General features: G+C 30.9%; 2 protein-coding genes across 4 annotated transcripts in view; one reads left to right on the forward strand and one right to left on the reverse strand.

The window, feature by feature from the left end:
* Positions 1–10,919, reverse strand: part of LOC129907846 (low-density lipoprotein receptor-related protein 1B) — an 81,969-nt gene extending 71,050 nt beyond the window's left edge. For all 3 annotated transcript variants that reach the window (XM_055984259.1, XM_055984258.1, XM_055984257.1), the window contains exon 1: positions 9,984–10,919. In XM_055984259.1, coding sequence (XP_055840234.1) covers positions 9,984–10,341 — 358 coding nt within the window. In that variant the 5' untranslated portion in view covers positions 10,342–10,919. The remainder of the gene's footprint in view (positions 1–9,983) is intronic.
* A 6,145-nt stretch (positions 10,920–17,064) lies between these two features.
* Positions 17,065–20,427, forward strand: part of LOC129907847 (histone-lysine N-methyltransferase trr) — a 34,073-nt gene continuing 30,710 nt past the window's right edge. Inside the window, exon 1 of the mRNA XM_055984260.1 lies at positions 17,065–18,054. Coding sequence (XP_055840235.1) covers positions 17,230–18,054 — 825 coding nt within the window. The 5' untranslated portion in view covers positions 17,065–17,229. The remainder of the gene's footprint in view (positions 18,055–20,427) is intronic.

Here is a 20,427-nt window from a genome sequence, read left to right on the forward strand (position 1 = left end):
TTGTTGCAATGACCGAGTAAATATTTTTTAGGCTCAATCTGAGATGATAAGCGAAAATATCAGAAAACCAACACTAAGAAATATTTTTAATGCAACAAATTTTTGTTCATTAAAATGTAATTGATATGAAACGACACAAATAAAAGTTAATTCATTTAGATTAGTACGTAATTACGTATGTTTAGTTTTTATACAACTTTAATTATTTTATTTCGAAAAAATGGGACATTTTTGTTTGGATTTTTTAGTTTGTTAGATTTTAAAAATTTACATATCTTCCAGTTTTTGAACAATCAACACTATTTCAATAAATGTTAAATTCTGGTCAGTTCATGGATTTTTCGTATTGAAAGTTGCACTTATCGAGTCAATTTTTGTAGAAGAGTTGCGATTACTGCGTCAACAATGGTTGATTGAATCGAGATTTGCGTTAATCGAGAACGTACTGTATGTATTTATGTAATATGTATGTAGGTAGGTATAGGGCAAGTTTAGGATTCGTAAAAAAAATCGAAATGAAATCAATCATATTTATACGACATAATGACAGATGATCTCACAATTCTGTCTGTGTAAGTTCTGTTTGTCTCCATCTCCAGCTTCAGTCCAAACCAAGAAGATATTGTGTGAAATGCAAAACAATTATCGTTTGGCTCCGTGAAGCCAGAACTGCGACCTCAAAATTTTTGAACCAACTTTGTCTAATTCGTTTGTCCACCGTTTGTCCATGTTTGTCTACCCCAAATTTTCTTTTTTTTTTCTTTTTTTTTATAGGAAGTCTGAAACATGAATAATCTCTAAAACGCTCAAATTTTGAGATAGACGTATAAAACCAACTGCAATCGTTTGTCCACCTCGAGTTCTATATACATACCAAATATTATCGTTTTAATTTTTTTCAAAAATTCAAACGGCAATCGTTTGTCCACCTCGAGAAATGTATACAAACGACGATTTTTAGTATACGTGTAGAACTCGAGGTGGACAAACGACAGAAATTTGAAAGTTTGAAAAAAGTCAATTTTTGGAGATTTTTTGGGACTTTGAAATTTTCAGTACAAATTTTGTTTTTTGAATATCTCCTATACGTAGGGTGGACAAACGATGATTTTTTGTTTGTATACATTTCTCGAGGTGGACAAACGATTGCCGTTTGATTTTTTTTTAAATAATAATTTTTGAGGACTTTTAATTTTCAGTAGAGGTACACTGTGGTGTATGCGTACTTTTTTGAGAGTTGCTATAAAAAAAATTCTTTTTGGAATATCTCCTAACAGAGGGTGGACAAACGATGATTTTTGGTATACGTAAAGAACTCGAGGTGGACAAACGACAGCAGTTTGAATTTTTGATAAAAATTGATTTTTGGGGATTTTAATTTTTCATTGCAAAATTTGTTTTTTAAATTGCTCCTAAACGGGGGTGGAAAAACGATAATATTTGGTATGTATATAGAACTCGAGGTGGACAAACGATTGCAATTGGTTTTATACGTCTATCTCAAAATTTGAGCGTTTTAGACGATTTTTCATTTTTCAGACTTCCTATAAAAAAAAAAAGAATTTGCTCTAAAATTTTTTTGAAGGGTGGACAAACGAACATTTTGGGTGGACAAACATGGACAAACGAATTAGACAAATTTGGTTCAAAAATTTTGAGGTCGCAGTTCTGGCTTCACGGAGCTATAATATCTTGTATGGCATTTAGAAAAAGGTCTTTGCATTTTTTTAAGTCGGATATTTTATCTAAATGGAGATGGGCATCTATGCAACCTTTGTTGGGTTTGAAAGCTACCTGTTTCGAAGATATGCATTTCTTTGCTTCTGTAAACGTAATGTAATGCCAAATTTATTGAAAACATTTAAAAAATTAAAATCCGATAAAAAATTACCCAGTTTTCGTGTTTTTCAATTTTCTCAAAAACTATTAAGGCATAAAAACATATGTATTTCAGTGTTTGATCAGGAATTAATTGAGGCAGTTTACTTAATCAATCAATTTTGTTTTGAGGTCCACAGTCTTTAAAAAAATTACCATTCAGTGTGTTTTGTAAGCTTTTTTTCACAATTTTTGACTTTGAATTCGATTATTTTAAAAAATATTGACTAAAAAAACTAGATCTGAAATTTAAAATTAAGTGTAGAATTCTGGCTTTTAAAAAAGGTATCTTTTATAGTTGTAGTTGTTGCCATTGTTTTTAAATATTTTTTTTATCATTTTTAGATTTTTTTTTTAGAAAATTGCCCCTCCCTCCTAAACGAGGGGAGATAGACCCTCCACTCCAATGTAAAAAATGCTTGTATTTGACTGTTCTACAAAATGCTGTTATTATTTTTCACCGTCTTAGTAATCGTACTCTTGCCGCTAGTTGCAAATATTTATTTGTATAATCGTATGGCGTTTGCGTTTGGTAAATTTATATTTCGATCTATAAATTGATTTTTTCGTATTGGTGTGTATTTGTGACTGTGAACGAGGCAGCGATCGCAGTTGATTGGACCGTTGATTTTTTTTATCCGAAGATGAGCTGGACAAATAAATGAATTCACTTAAAATTACTTCCATTTGAATCAAAACTATTTGAATTCTTTCTTGAAACCGAAACAAATTATTATCAAACAAAAACTTGCCAAACCAATGGATGCAATAATGATGCATAGAGGGGTTAATCTGCCAAAAAATCTAGATCTGGAATATTGATATAAAATCCAAACGAAGGAAAAAATTATCAAAATCCGTTTTTTGACAGATCTACATCAAAAAATAATATAATTTTTGTACCAAACGAAAACCCCATTACATACATACCTACGTTAACTTTAAAAAGAAAAAAAACATTTATAACACTTTTTAAAATAAATTCGTATTTATTCAGTGGAAGCGAAGTGTATGCTAAGTCAAATGACCACCACTCCATTGCAGTTTCAAGTTCAAGAACAGCAGATAACCTGATAACCTCTGATTTCGCTAGTTGTTGGTTGCGAAAACCAACAGATAAGTTGTATACACGGCCGGTTCAATTGAAAAGTTCGCCCCATGAAAATTCAAGACCTTACAATCCTCTATATTAAAAACGAATCCGTAACAAACGTTTGGTTTTAACTTCGTAATGACACTAATTTAAATAATATATTTTACACTTATTTAAATAATATAATTTGATTAAATTATTATTGCAAATCCAGTCAGAAATAAAGTGTTAAAAGAATAAGAAAAAGATTTTCATACAAAACGAGCACAACGAAAATATTGTTATGCTTTTCGTTGCACAGTATGCGCATTTTGACCAACGAAATTCTTACCTGTGATAGAATATTGGGAGAGTTTTCAATCGTTTTTCACTCTCATTTAATTGTCCAGGTAGTTTTTCTTGCTCCAAAAGAGTTTTTTGACTTTAGAGACTTAGAAAAGTTTTCATTTCGCTACAGCACTTTGCTCCCGAAGCAACATTTTTTTAACCATTTTTTCACAAAAAAAAAAAAAAGCCATAAGACAAAGTTATATTTTCTAATTGTAGGCTAAATGGAAAAAATAATTATTGTACCTACTGGTAATAATAACATTGTTTTACCAAACATTTGAACTGCTACTTCAAAAGTTGAAATACAATTTTTCTTTTTACAAAAAAAAAAAAAAAAGATATACACGGTAAAGAATGGATAAGCCTGGAATGGCTGATAGCTTTAATTTTCTACAATAACTGACTTAATACATGGGCACTTAAAAATTTTCATAGCTGTTGCACTTTTTCTTTGAAAAAATATTGAAATTCGTTTTTCGATGCAAAATGTAAAAGTAAATATTTTATGAAAAAAATCAATAGGAACGTAGGTGGCCAATTTTTTTTTAAATTATGCGCGTCTGAAGGGAATTTAAGAATGGTAATAGTTTTGCAAAAAAGACTATTAATTTAATAAATTAATTTAACTGTATAGGCTTAAGATTTTTCACATTGGTGCCACAAATGCATGGATTCCATCAGTTTTTTGTTCAGTCATATTTAACAATAATTCTTCAATACATAACCATTGAAAAATGTTTAAACAGTTAAATAGTGGTTATAAAAAAATTTAACTGTTTTTTTTTTTTAAACGCAAAGTAGAAAAAAAAATGTTTGTTTGTTCAGCTTAAGGATAGATGGGTATACAATTGTGCATCGGAACAACTTGTTCTGAATTTTGACTTATTACTTAAATATAAATTTTAAATATACATACTAGGGTGGGTCAAAAAAATCGAAATTTTTTTTTTTGATTTGGTACTCCGAAAAATCGATTGCTAGACCCCTCTAGAATATACACACCAAATATGAGCTCTTTATATTAATGGGAAGGTCCTCCGCTTTGCAATTTTCCATTTTTACATCAAGCTTCTACTAAAAAAAAAAAAATTTTTTTATTAATTGACTTTTTAGCAAATTTCTTTTCATATTCTTATAGGTAATTGAACGTTCTACAAAAAAGGCCTTATAAACTTTTTTCGTTTATCTAACCGTTAAATAGATATTTGAGGTCCAAAATCGAGAAAATCTTTAAAAATTCGTTTTTTGTTCTTAATTTTGTAACAAATTGAAAAATTATAATAATCCAACGCGCAAAAGACATATTCTTGTTGGAAATTGATTGCTCCACAAAAATGGTCTTATTAACTTTTTTTCATTAATCTAACCATTCTAAAGATATTCGAGGTCAAAGTTAAAAAAATATATAAAAACATTTTATATTTTTAAAAAATTTCTAATTCACTGAAACTTCATTATTTTCAAATTAGCAAGATATATTCTTGTAGGGGCTTAAACGTTCTACAAAAAATTCCTTGGAATGAAATTGATTGCTTTAACCGTTTAGAAGATATTCGTATCCAAACCAATGCTCACTGATTTCAATAGTTTTCTTATGCATTGCGATTTGGGTTCGAATATCTTCTAAACGGTTAAAGCAACTATTCCAAGAAATTTTTTGTAGAACATTTAAGCCCCTACAAGAATATATTTTGCTAATTTGAAAATAATGAAGTTTCAGTGAATTAGAAATTTTTTAAAAATATAAAATGTTTTTATATTTTTTTTTAACTTTGACCTCGAATATCTTTAGAATTGTTAGATTAATGAAAAAAGTTAATAAGACCTTTTTTGTGGAGCAATCAATTTCCAACAAGAATATGTCTTGCGCGTTTGATCATTATAATTTTTCAATTTGTTACAAAATTAAGAACAAAAAACGAATTTTTAAAGATTTTCTCGATTTTTGGACCTCAAATATCTATTCAACGGTTAGATAAACGAAAAAAGTGTATAAGGCCTTTTTTGTAGAGCGTTCAATTTCCTACAAGAATATGAAAAGAAATTTGCTAAAAAGTTAATTAATAAAAAAATTATTTTTTTTTAGTAGAAGCTTGATGTAAAAATGGAAAATTGAAAAGCGGAGGACCTTCCCATTAATATAAAGAGCTCATATTTGGTGTGTATATTCTAGAGGGGTCTAGCAATCGATTTTTCGGAGTACCAAATCAAAAAAAAAAATTTCGATTTTTTTGACCCACCCTAGTATGTATATTTAAAATTTATATTTAATTAAAGATATTTTATGAATAATTTCACAACTCATGTTTCTAGCTGAGGCTGAATGGACCAATTAAATTTTTTATTAATACAAACAAACTAAATGTAATCTAATCTATAAAGATCTTTTTATTTATTCACTGTTGATTTAGGTAATATTTGTTGTTTATCCTTCCTATCCAGAGATTAAAAAAATATATATATAATTCATTACAATTACTCCAGTCAAAGCGTCGGAAAAAAGGGCCTCACCTTGCGCAGAGAGGCACTGTCAGTTTTTATTTCATGGATCGATGGGGGTATATTTAAAAGGCTTAAACTCAATTTCTCACCACCTGATCATTCTTATTAGCGGAGTTATTCGCAAAAATGCATTTTTTGGGATATTTTACTTCTAAGCTAATATCTTTGCTCCAGATTGTCGTAGTCCAAAAAATGAACATTCATTCTCTTCCTTATAATATTTTCTATCGCTGTATGTAATTTCATTGTATTTGAGTGAGTAAATACAAAATAGCAGCCATTTAAAGTCAAATATTCTTGTTGTTAAAAAACACATTTTTGTCATTATTTCGAAAAAAGCTTTGTCATGATTGACATTTATATTTTTTTTTAACTTTGACCTCGAATATCTTTAGAATGGTTAGATAAATGAAAAAGTTCAAAAAACCTTTTTTGTGAAGCAATCAATTTCCAACAAGAATATGTCTTGCGCGTTGGATTATTATAATTTTTCAATTTGTTACAAAATTAAGAACGAAAAACGAATTTTTAAAGATTTTCTCGATTTTGGACCTCAAATATCTATTCAACGGTTAGATAAACGAAAAAAGTTTATAAGGCCTTTTTTGTAGAACGTTCAATTACCTACAAGAATATGAAAAGAAATTTGCTAAAAAGTCAATTAATAAAAAAAATATTTTTTTTTTAGTAGAAGCTTGATGTAAAAATGGAAAATTGCAAAGCGGAGGACCTTCCCATTAATATAAAGAGCTCATATTTGATGTGTATATCTTAGAGGGGTCTAGCAATCGATTTTTCGGAGTACCATATCAAAAAAAAGAATTTCGATTTTTTTGACCCACCCTTATGAGGATACAATAAAGGCAAAGAGTATTGAATTAACCCTGAATTAAAGTTTATTTTTCATTGAGAAAACTGATCTGTAAGTTTTTATTACCAAAGCATGTAGCCCCAGCGTCGATGGGTTCAACCTATTAGGACCTTAAGGCAATAAAATCGCAATTTTTGTAAACCTTCTGTATAGTACAAAGAATGTTAGCGGACCTGTGAAGTTTTTTGAGAGCTCAAAATATTACCATTGAATTTTGCGCCGTGTAGATTTGCGCACATAGTAGGTCCGGCATTGTATGTACATATATGTGTATTTTTTTTAATTGATTAGAATATTTTTCATCGTTTGTTTTTGTTTTGTTGATCATTTTATTATAGTTACATTTAGATTTCAGGAGTTTAAATACACAAACTTCTTAAAATACACAGCCGGCAATTTTTTTTTTATCAATTTAGGTTGGGGATTACATTCTATCTTATCATGCAAAATTTTGCTGCGATTGCAAGTTTAACAGATATTACTATTATTAAATTCTCTTATGAATATGAAAACAGGTTATCGTAAGATTGTTTGCTCTACATTTTAAAAAAGAAGTGTAAAATGTTTTAAAACTGAACTCATCAAATTGATTTATTAAAACAAAAAATTTCTTTGTCACGTAAAACGTAAAATAAATGTATTTTTTCGTGCAAGGAACAAAACGATTAGTTTCCCCAACATATTGGGGGCTATAGTGAATAATTTTTCTATAAATATTTCCATTGTTTCAAACATGGGAATGGAAAAGTAGTTCAAAGTAGTTTTAAGTAGGTACAAAGCAGTAGATAAATGTTCCCAAAGGAACGCAGCTATAATTGGTTTGTGCAAAATCATAATTATTCCAACATTATTATAGATTTGAAGGTAATTTTAACGTTTCTGAAGTTGTCGACTGCCATAGACTTAAATATCTTACATATGTGTTAAAAAGAAACATGACTCAATACGAAAAATGTTAAGATTTCAATGCATTGAAGGAAAAGGCACCGTTAAGCCAGAACTCCGTTCCAAATATTGTTTTTTATAGGAAGTCTGAAAACTAAAAATCGTCTAAAAACAAAAATAATTTTTGGGGATTTTAGAAAATAAAATGCACGACTTAGGTCGCACGTACTTGCTCTTATGGTAAAACTAACTCTAATGTTAAAGCTTTTTACTGAACAAAATTTGGAAAAATTTTTTAAGGAATTTCATAAATAGTGTAAAAAAAAAAATAAATAAAAATAATTTTTTGATTATGTCATTTTTAAGAAAATATTATTCAACATAAAAAACGAAATTTCGATAGAATTTGAATTTTAATATTTTAAAATTTTAAAGTTTCTGTATACAAATTTCGTCGTTTACGAGAAATTCATAAATAAAAAAAACCCGTTCTATGGCAGGTACCGTTAATAACGCTACAACAATTTTTTTTTATATTTCCAAAGGAAGCTTTTTGTGTGTAGTATACACACACAAATTTTAATCAAAATCTATTTCCGTTCTATGACGAATTTCAATTTGTCTTCTGGGGAATCACCCAAAACTGTTAACTACCAAGTTCGAAGAAAATCACTCCATTAGTTTAGGCTGTAGCTCGAGGTACAGACAGACAGAATTGTCGGACCCATTTTTTCGGCATTCTCCATCATCGTAATTGCTCTATAGTTTCGGTGACCATAGGGGCAAAACCCGGATATAGGCAGATATAAAATTCATTGGATTGTTTTGAAAACATTGGTTTTTCAAAAAAAAAAAAACCAATTTTGATATCAAGATTTCTTAAACAATTTTATGGGAACATTTTCGTTAAAATCATTTAAGTTCTTTACGAGGAAGTCAGAAATCAAGAAAACGGTTTTATAAAAGATGCTGTTAATAACTTCTAAAAAACTATTTTTTAATCAAAATATGTAGTAAGAGCTGTTTTTTTAACATTTTAATTTTATTTTAAATGATTTTGAAATTTTGTAATATTTAATTTTCAAATTTAGCTGGATTCTTTCTTTTTTCAAATTTTATGTTGTTCCTTATTCGAAAAAAATTTTTCTGGTGTAGCTTTTCAACCTGACAAACACAAGCTAGAACTAAATAATTGACGAAAAGATTTAAAAAACTAGTGGTTTTTTTTCGAAAAGTTAGTAAAACTTTTATTTTCCTACCACTGTTTTCTCGTAAGTATGTATTTAGAATTTTTAATACAAAAATCAGAGAATGTGGAAATACTGGACAATTACGGGACAAACTATGAAATAAGGGACGCTTATACGTCCCGGGTTTCTTAAATAAAAGCTTGTCCCGAGCTATAAAAATAAGCTCCGTGAAGCCGAAACTGCGACCTCAAAATTGTTGAACCAAATTTGTCTAATTCGTTTGTCCACCATTTGTCCATGTTTGTCCACCCAAAATTTTCGTTTGTCCACCCTTCAAAAAAATTTTAGAGCAAATTCTTTTTTTTTTTATAGGAAGTCTGAAAAATGAAAAATTGTCTAAAACGCCTTAATTTTGAGATAGACGTAGGTATAAAACCAACTGCAATCGTTTGTCCACCTCGAGTTCTACATACATACCAAATATTATCGTTTTTCCACCCCCCGTTTAGGAGCAATTTAAAAAACAAATTTTGCACTGAAAAATTAAAACTCCACTAAAATCCGCAAAAATCAATTTTTATCAAAAATTCAAACTGTGGACAAACGAATTAGACAAATTTGGTTCGAAAATTTTGAGGTCGCAGTTCTGGCTTCACGGAGCCGCCTAATTTTATAACTGCCAGAGCTCACAATTCCCTTATATACAAAGGTTTTAGGATTTTCAATAAATTACCGAGTCATGTCAAATGTGAAACAAATATTTAAAGAATTAAGAGAAACATTGTGGAATTTGTAAGACTGAAATATTAATTAAGTATTTATAAACATTATTTAAATTTTAAAACTTGTTAATTGTTACTAAAGCCTAAATAATGTGCTAATAAAATATTTATCTATCTATCTATATCGCAAGTAAAAATGGTTAAGGGTGCTACCCATTGTTACCCGTTACGCTATGCGATTTTTTTTTAAAGAAAAAGTTTTCGAATGAAACTGAAAGATCAACAATATTTGGCTATGAATAAGAAAGCATCATGAACTCATGGTAGAAAGCTACGGATAACCTTAGATTCTTCTCCTAAACAATTTATGTATTTTACCTAAGTTATTTTAATAAAAACATGTTTTTAACTCTTTTAATTTTATTAATATAAATATAGGGAAATAGAAATAATAAAAGAATACAGTCAAATTTGTATTTATACGTAATTCATAAATTTATTTGGGTATTTACTTTTCTCTCCACTCAAACCACTTTGGCTTGTTTGAGACTGCACTTCTCCTCCAAAGCTGGCATTTAAGTTCTTTCGACGATGCATTGCTAGGACTTGTTCGGGTGCAAGCGGTGGACTTTGTTGTTGTTGTTGAAGATGTTCGTGACGCACTCGATCATATCTTCTGGACACATCGGGACTATATTTGTCATCATCACTGCCCGACACAGAACTCACCTGATATTGTAACAAAGCAAGAATCACAAGAACGACATTTCTTTTCACATTGAAACAAAAAATGTTCGATAATGGAAAATTTATTTTTACACATTTCATTTTGGAATTGGACGGAGGCGAACAACTACATCGTTGACGCATATTTATATTCTACAACAATATTATTTTAAATGATAATTTAAAGACAATTATTATTATCTTATGGCAAAAGCCAAAACAAAAGTAATGCAGTACAAAAAAAAAATTATTTTATATGAATATAAAACCCGAAACAAATATAATTTTTTCTTTGTTTTCTTGTGAAATCGTGGAAGGGGTGAGTATCCAGTTTTTTGTTCCCCTTTTTTATTCCTATCCTTTTACCGGCCAAACGTCCAATCAATGCACAGAAACAAAAGAAGAACGCTTATACAAAATAATTATATTAGAAAATTATTGAATAAAGGGTTTTTTCATGGAAGTATATGGTTATTTTTTAATTTAAAAATGTCACTTCATGCTTATAAATTTGTTTTGAGGGGTCAGAAATATAGGAATTCCATTTTCTTTATTTTATGTTGACATAAGAACATAAAAAAAAAAACGGCGTAAGCGCAACCACAACGAAACGAAAAGGAATAAACTATCGAACAAAAACAATTTTCACGAAAGACGAAGAACAGAACATGTACATGTTACCGACGCGATGATGTTCGTTCAACTTCTGCCTGCTTCCGAAATCTGAGTTTCAATTCCGATTTCCGAATTCCGAGACGGACCTTCTCTGTCATGTCGAGTATCGAATCTCGAAGTTTCAAAACTTTTCAAAGCATTCACACTTTCACACTGCTCTACTCTTTTCTTGTCAAGCATGCTTGATGAATTTGTCTGCTTCTACACGACGACGCAAAGCGCGAGATGCAACATAGCAAGAGAGAAGGAAAGTTAGAAAAAAAAGGAAAGAAAGATTTTCTACCCTGTGACTGTGAGTCTCCGGTAAAAAATTTTGTGACTCATTTTGACGTTTCTCTTTGATCTTGTTCTTTTTTTTTGTTGTTTTGCACTATTTGATTTCGTCGGTCATAGAAATTGGCACAGTACACATAAAAAGGTAATATATTCCGAACTGACATTGGTCGCCAGATTGAAACATGACACTTTGGCGACCAATGTCAGCTACCGAATTCTTAATTGTTTAAAATACCGACGAAAAACGCACAAAAAACCGATAAACCACGCACACACCACTAATTTTTAAACAATTATTTACCATTTTCCGCGATGAAACACGAAGAAAATTTGTTATTTTTCAATTTATAATATTTTTAAATGACATTTTATAAATTAAAACAAAAACAAATTTCCTGTTTACTGCGACTGAAATATAAAAATTAAAGGCAGACTTGACAGATTGGTGCCCATTTTTGACAAACAAATTTTGACAACGTTCGGAATATATTACCTTATTATGTGTACTGTGCTCATTGGGACCATAAACAAAAAATACCAAGACTGGAAACTTTCGTACGTCTTTCCCCCCAAAACCCTTTTGTGTACAGTGCTGTCTGTGAATATATGTGAAAGCCACCACGTTGGTAAATGACGTCAACACGCACACATTTATAGATTCACGACATTCACCACACATCGGACACGAACACAACGATAGGTTCACGACATTCGCCGCACCTCGCAGCTTGTAGGCAAACGTCAGTTGACCGCCGAGTTTCCAGTCTTGGTATTTTTTGTTTATGATTGGGACTCAACGCTTCCTGGTGCATCTGTTTTGTCTTCGCCACATCATATTGTTCTCAGTAAATATAATCACATCTTATCCTTCAAATCCACTCGAACTTTAGATTAGGATTAGATGTGATTAGGATTAGATACACCGAATGCGTCGTGTGACATTAAATCCACATTTATAATCAAGTTGTGATCTTTATTTAGGACACGTGTTTTGTTTGATGATTGCGAATAAAGCATTAGCACAATTAGGATTGGTTGCTCCAAATCTTGAAGAGCAAGATGTTCTTGATCAAGAAATACTACGCGGAAGGCAACAATTGTGTGAATTAAGAATATTTGTGCAAACCAATTCCCGAAGTATGACATTATTATGCAAGGTGTCATCAATCAGAGTTGTGGTTTGTATTTCTAAGATGCACCCGATGGTACGGGAAAAACATTTTTGATATCATTACTTTTAGCATAAATACGATCTGAAAATAAAATAGCATTGGCTCTGGAAATTGCAGCCATGTTATTAGATGGTGGCCGTACAGCACACTCGGTTCTTAAATTGCCTTTGAATATGCAGGTTAATGAAACACCTACAGTACCTTGCCATATTATTAGGGCCAAGCGAAAAAATACAATTTTGAATTTTCAAAGTTTTTGTCGAAATATCTTGAATTTTATTTGTCCCATTTACTTGAACTTATCATGTAGATACGGATTGACTTAAAAAAAGTCAAAGAATTCATGCTTTTTGATACAAAATAACGTACAATAGGAGATAAGCTGTAAAAGACGTTTCCTATGGAATTCACGCCCGGATAATTACCAGACCGGTCCAATACTTAATTTTTTTGTACCGAGGAATAACGTGACATGCTTAACTTTAATGGCAAGAATCGCATTTCGCATTAACATAGAAGCTCTGATCGTCTGGATAGTACGTAATTTTCTTAGATTTGGAGTAGTTTTTTTTTCGTATAAGACCAGACAAGTACGTTTATCAAATAAAAAAACATCCTCTGATCATTATTGGCTGTGCTGCTATTTCAGGGAAAGGAAAACGCAATAGCTCCAGACCAAAACAAAACGAGCTTGGGAACGTTTTGATTTTACGATTTCAGAATAGGCTCGAGACTCGAAGCATCTATATCTATGCAAGACTGGGTCCTTGCCATAAAATTAAGAATGTCACGTTATTCCTCGATATACAAATTCAAGTATTGGACCGGTCTGATAATTCTCCCGGCATGAATTCCATAGGAAACTTCTTTTGGAGCTTATCCCCTTAAGCCTGGTACGCTGCTCGCGCTAAATTTTAGCTCCCATACAAATTATCGAAAATTTTTAGCCGAGATAAAATGGATCCCATACAAGTTATCGATAACTTGTATGGGAATTTTATCTCAGCTAAAATTTAGAGCGAGCTGCGTACCAGGCTTTATGTACTTTATTTTGTATCAAAAAGTATGCATTCTTTGACTTTTTTTAAGGCAATCCGTATCTACATGATAAGGTAAATGGGATAAAAAAAATTGAAGACATTTCGACAAAAACTTTAAAAATTCAGCAGCATGAACCAAAAAATTATATTTTTTCGCTTGGACCTAATAATATGGCAAGGCTTTTTGATACATTATAGAGTGATGGTATATCCAATGAATTCAAAAACTCCGTTTGGTAATTTGATACATTGCTTTCATTTGTGATAGGGTCAACCGATTTGTAGGCAAAACATTGTGTATTTATATAGTTTAAAATTGTTGCATTGATTTCAGAAACATTTTTATTTGTAACTACAGCCATTATTGCACGTTCACTCAGCAGAGTATGATTTTTGTAATTTGTCTTTATACTTGGAAAAACACTTTGAATCAATTCATTTTTTGAATTGACATTGAAAAAATTGTTTTGAAGTGTAATTCGGCCTTCCGAATCAAGTGCCGCTATTCCATTAACAATGTCCAATAACTGCACAAATTACAATAAATTGGTTAATGTTCATTACAATAAACCAGTTTTTTCGGTTTAAATGTATTTTCAAACAGGTTCTATTTTTTTTTTAAAGTACACTCAGCGAAGCGGGTGGGGGTTAGCTAGTATTTTACAAATTTAACTATTCTATGAATAAGTTTTACCTTACACTAAGGTCATAATGCTACCTAATTCTAGAAATTTGTCCCCCATATCTTAATTGCTGTCATTGAAAAGTCTGCCATTTTGTTTTAAATTTGTTTTGGTTTTTTTTGTTATCAAAGCTTTTAGGTGTCCGGGTGCGAAATAATTAAAATAAAGAAATAAAATGTAAAAATTTCTTTTCAAATTCGCGTTTTTCTTTTTCCTAAATAAAATTGTTTGTTTGCACCTTACAAAAGTTATAATAAACTAGGTAATTTATGTAATTATTGAAAAACATAACAGGGTCATACGTTACTTACTTCTAAATAGCTTTGAGGATTAAGTACGTGTTACCTAGTTATGCTTTTCAATAATTACAAAAATTACCTTTTTTATTTTAATTGCATACAATTTTATTTAGAAAAATGTCATCAATAACAATGAAATTGACTTTATTTGATCCAATCTGTAACTAAATTATATACCTTCCAAAGAAAAGTTCAGTATTTTCAGCCTTTATAGTAAGGTAAAATATGTAGGGTCAATGTGGGTAAATGTAAACAATTTCATGTCTTTTTTTTCTTTCGACTTTAGATTTTTTTATGTTTTCACGGAACAACTTGAATGGTATCTTCAAATGCAAATATGAAATGATGGCAATTCTTCTTTATAAATATAAACAAATATTTCCCAAATTGTTTACATTACTGTCAAATATGGCATGTTTACAAATACCCCACCATGTTTGTGTTTTTTTGCAAATTCGGGGTAAATGTAAACGGTGGTATAAAATTTAGAATTTCCTCTTTATCATATGGATAACAACTTGAAAAACGTTCAAGAAGGTATTTGACAAAAACTTTTTCAAATTCCAATAAAAGTTTTTGTTTTCTTCCTTTGATTCTTTATATAGGCGCCCAATATGCATCCTGAGCAGCTCTGAACGTAATATTTTTTGTTTTTTTACGTCAAAGGCCGATTTTGCAACATCATCCACTGAAAATGATGGTGTTGGCTACTTTAAAATGTGACTCCGCGGCACTTTAGCAGTAGTAATTGACTTAAAATATGTTATTTTTATTAAAACCAATAATTTCACCAAAAATGTATGTTTATATTTACCCCCAGAATACGTTGTTTACATTTACCCATTATGAAAAATATTCTGGGGTAAATGTAAACACATGCAAATCGACATAAATGTCCTGTATTTTAAAATTTGCTTGTATCACATAGAATCTACATCAAAATTAAAAACAAAAAAATATTTGCAAATTATACTGACTTTATTGAATCTGCAAAAATATTTAATTTTTCTGAAAGACTAACGACTTGTTTGGCACTTTAAAAAATTATCTTTCACGGAAAATACGCTCGTCGAATGAATTCTCTTTTGACAGCAATGAGCTTGACGTATAAGTTAAAAGATACATGCGTCCGCGATTTGTACTTATGTATGCATCAAATAGATTTAACTGAAGCTTGTTATGAGCCATGTTTTCATTTACCCCTGTTTACATTTACCCACATTGACCCTATCTAACTTTCTAGTAATTTCTAGAGATGCCGCGAACATTTACATTTACTTATATTTACAAGGCCCAACTAACAATTTCGATGTTAAAACGATGGTGAGAAGCTTTTTGTCATCACTAATTTCACACCTAAAAGACTCATATAACCCTGTTTATCATTAAAAAGGCCCCCTTTTTTTACTCCTATTAAACCTATAAGAAGTACAATGAAATACTCCTGTAAAGTTTTTCATCAGTAGCCTAATGTGGTATTCGATCCTATAGGTGTGGGAAGAAGTACACTATAAGACTACTGTAAAGTTTGTCATCAACAAACGAAAGTGGTGGAGGAGAAATAAAAAGTGAGGTTGGATATAAAAGGAGGGGAAATAAAAGGAGGAGAAATAAAAAGAAATTAAATTGTGTTGCATTTATATTGATTTTTATTTTAGTATTAACTTATTTTTATAAACCAAGTTTATCTGAGGAGCTAGGTTGATACTAACAGTATAAAAGAGAAATACTTTAAACTTTGCACCAATTTTAACTGTTTTTATATTTTATTTTAAGCTATTTAACACAAAAAATAATTACAATAACGCACTTGAGAATTTTTAAGTGTGAATAAAAATCAAACACTTTCCAACTAACATTATTATATTATGACACTGTAAGCACTTCCCAACATCATTATAGTGTGACACTAAACAGAAGTCCAGCGAAGCTTTATACAATGCTTACAGAGAATTTTTCATCGCACCTATAATCCCACTATAAGATACTCCTAAAAAGTTTCTTAGAGGTATAAATATCAGCGTTTACTGATATTTTTTTACCGTGAGTAGTATACCAGTTTTATAGGTGCGAATAGCCCTTTGAGCTCGAAACCTGTAATCAAAAATGTTAGTTGGGGGGTTATTCTAAAACACTTCTAGATAGCCTTAAGGAGACCTCCTTTTTTCCAAAATGGTTTACTTGCGTAAGTAAGCCTTAAACTAAACGTATACAAACTATAGCTTGTCGAATCAAACAAAATGGACCTTATGTAAGCAAAATTGTTACTTGGGCGGTGATTTTTCAATCGCCTAACCAGTCAGGTTGTAGGCGAGAGAGGTGAGGATTTTCCTCTTTTTGACGTTTCTTCCTATAAATTGTAAATTGGAACGTGATTGGGCACAACACTGTGTAGCCAGGCCTTAACACACGTATTATTAGACCGTGGCTACAAAGTGTTGTGCCAAATCACGTTCAAATTTACATTTTCTAGGAACAAACGTCAAAAAGTGAAAAATATCCTCACCCCTCTTTCCAACAACCTGACTGGTTAGGCGATTAAAAAAATCGACTCGTGAAAAGTCGGCATTAGGCGATTGAATAATCACCGTGTAGCCCGGCACTTATATACAATGGACACAGGGTTTTACATAAATTGTGTTTCCCACATAAAATGAACATGACAAATGAACTTTCCACTAAAACGAGTCTCGAATTCATTCAGCCATCATACAGCATACACCAAATCTTTGCAAGTTATCGCCCTACACAGCTATGTTTATTTTAATATTTTCATCGTCGTGTTGTTAGAATTGAGTTACAAATGAAGTTTTAAAGCGAAATAATTTTATTTTATAATATATTTTTTAGTTATTTTTCTTTTTCAAAATTAAACAATAACCAAGAAATGCAGAAAAGAGTTCGTAAAAATTCGGATTTCAACAACTGTCCAAAAAAACTCAAATTAGAAAACCCACCACAAAGAACCACAAATGACCAGGATAATAGAAGTGATACAAATTTATTAAAAACTGAAAATGAAATTAAAAGTGAATCATTAGTTAAATCGCCAACAACTGCAAATGCTATGTCGTCCGTGGATTCGATTCAAAGTGATTTGAGTGATGTTAATAATATCGTCGATAAATCGACTATTTCAACATTGAAAACATTTACAAAGTCATCCGATTCTGAATCTATGGATTTTAAAGAAATTTTTCACACTAATAAAATTGATGCGGAAGCAAGTGCCACCGATGAATATCGTCAGTCGAACTCGCAGCATCATTTAATTGATGTAAGCAATTTACAAGAAAATTCTGAATCTTTTCAAGATTCAGGAAAAGAATCTATGGAAACGCTGAGTAATTTCAAGCTACTTCATCGAGAAAATGATATTTTGATTGATTTCGAAACAAATACTTCGATTGATGGTCTCACAAATAATCAATCAAAGGAAGTGTCGGACGCCAGTTCCATTTGCCTGCCCAAAGAGAATGAAATATTTTCAATTCTTGAGTCTACAGATACCATGAAAAATACAATAGATACATCTAAATTAATGGAGGATAAGCAAAACCGTCCTCAGGAAGAAAAGAAAACACAGGCTGTCGATGATACAGCCAAAGTTTCGATTGGCAATACAACCATATCTGTGCCGCTCCTTAAACCTTTAAATTTTAGGAGAATTGTAACAAACGACGGAAAGTCTGTGTCAAATATTGTTCGCAAGGTTTGTGTTTATTTAAAATTACTTGTTTAAACGTAAAGTTATTGAACTAGAATTGTTCAAATCTGTTTTCTGAAGGTTTTTATTGTTCTAATTTCGTAAGTGCGATGGACTATGAAGCCAGAGGTGTGGGTTTTATTCCTACCCTCTACCATCTAACAAAAAAAAAACATTTTTTGTAGGAGCACAGCCTCTTGCAGGGAATTAACAAAATTTCTTACGGCCAATTTCTTCACAGAGTCCAAGCGCTAATACCGGTCCTAGTTCTTAAGTTAGTACTCAAATCGGTACCAACTAATTTCTTGTCTCAGGTACTGTCAATTAAGGACCGAGTACTAGCTAGGACCTGGTTATTATACCAATCGTTAGTACTCAAATCGGTACCAAGTTATTTTTTCACAAAAATACTAAGCCCTAGTACAGTCAAATTGGTACAGAGTATTAGTTAGGACTCAGTAGAAGTTAGGATCTCAAAATCGGTAGTCTAGCAGTTAGTACTTGAATAAAAGCAATAAATTACATTCTTTTTTAGAGATATCTGACAGTTTTTTTTTAATTTCTTGAGTGTTCTGTCGCTCGGCAAGTGCGTTTTTGTTGATTTCAATTATTTTGAATCATTATTTTTTTTTTAATTTACCATAAACATTTGAAGTGAGAAATGCAATTTTAAAACAGGAAGAATGGACAAAAGAACACTTTTTTCATGAAGAAGTATCTACCAAAAAAATACTTCGACTTTATCCGATCATTCAAAAAGTAACAACCAAGTCATTAAAGATGGTCCTTACTTAGACGTTTTGCATTAGCATTTCTCGACACCCGACAGCGCTGAAAGTAAATTACGAGTAAATTACATTCAATCCGGGAAACAGAAGCCTACGACTAACTCAAACTTGCCTATAAACCATTTTAAAATTTGTCACGCAATGTAGTTAAAAAGGCACAGGTTTATAGTTTATAATTTTTATTAAAATATATTTTTTATGTACATGTACGTCTTTCCGAAACTGTCACTAACTTAAGGTCGAAGATCCGTTTATACCTCTAGTATTTGAATGACACTTTTGTCGATTTTGTTGACCTGTATTTCTGCATTGCCTATGTTTACCAGATCATACATTTCCGCGCTCATGAATTCATTTTTGACTAAAAGTTCTTGATAAAAAATTAAATTTCTTTTGCTTCTTGGCTTCTTGTTAAATTAAACCACATTTTTTTTTTATTTGTAGATAGTCTTTTGATTATTTTCTACTTTTTGTCTAATTTTTGTTGTTGTTGTTAAATTCCCTTAAATATAAAAATTAATTGTTTCAAACATCAAAATATTGTCAGAATGACAGTTAGATCAGATTTATACGTATTAATTCTTAAGACCGCCTCGTGAACTTAGATCAGGGGTCAATTCCCGATCTGTGAAAATGTGAAGTGATAAGTTTTATCACGTTTTCATAATAAATTCGATTCTTGATTTGTGAAAGAAATAAAACAAATGTCTAAATTTTTTCACATGATAAATTATTTATCACAACCCAATATTCTTTTGAAAAATAATAAACAAATAAAAAATAGAAACACAATTTTAAAAAAATAAACAATCTCAACTACACCCGGATTCGATCCTAGGCCGGTAGAGTAAAAGGCAACCGCCTTACTCACTAGGGAGGCTAATTCGAATTTGTTTATTATGAAAACATTTGTTCATATAAGCTTTTTTTCTCAAAAATGAAAGTTTTTTTCATTTAGTTCTTTTTAGTACACATCTTATCACACTGAGTTTGAAGTGATAAAATGAAAAAACGCTGTGAAATTTGAAATGATATTAATTTTATCACTTCACAGCTTCACAGATCGGGAATTGACCCCCAGGTCCTATATTTGTGAAGAAATGCTCGGGTACTAACTTTCCCTAAGGACCGAGTTCCGTTCCAGGTACTGTACCTGTTACCCAGCTGTGATATAAGTGTCATATTTGAGTTGAGGGAAGCGAATTGTGTATTATGTTTTGAGTAATTAAATTGAATAAATACCCCTGCTGAAGTAAGGAAGCACTTACGAAACGTTGGGAAAATAATGGGATAGAACTTGTTTTTATTCGCATTTTGTTTATGTGGACCAAAAAAGCCTAACAACAGTGGAATATTTACACTAAAAAATTTGTCAAATTTTACAAAACCATCTTTTTGTTACCCTTCGTTTGGCCGGTTTCTTTCCAGCTTCCTCAGGGTTTTTTTAATTTGACTAATATGACCAAAAATACAATTACAATTAGGTACATAAGGAGCATTGGTGAAATTGAAAATTTAGTACATTTTTATTGTTTTGTTGAATTTGAATTTTAAATTAGTGAATTTAATAAATTAACATAAAAAACTAAAC

Source organism: Episyrphus balteatus, chromosome 1, assembly GCF_945859705.1.
Source record: "Episyrphus balteatus chromosome 1, idEpiBalt1.1, whole genome shotgun sequence".
Taxonomy (NCBI): Eukaryota; Metazoa; Arthropoda; class Insecta; order Diptera; family Syrphidae; genus Episyrphus; species Episyrphus balteatus.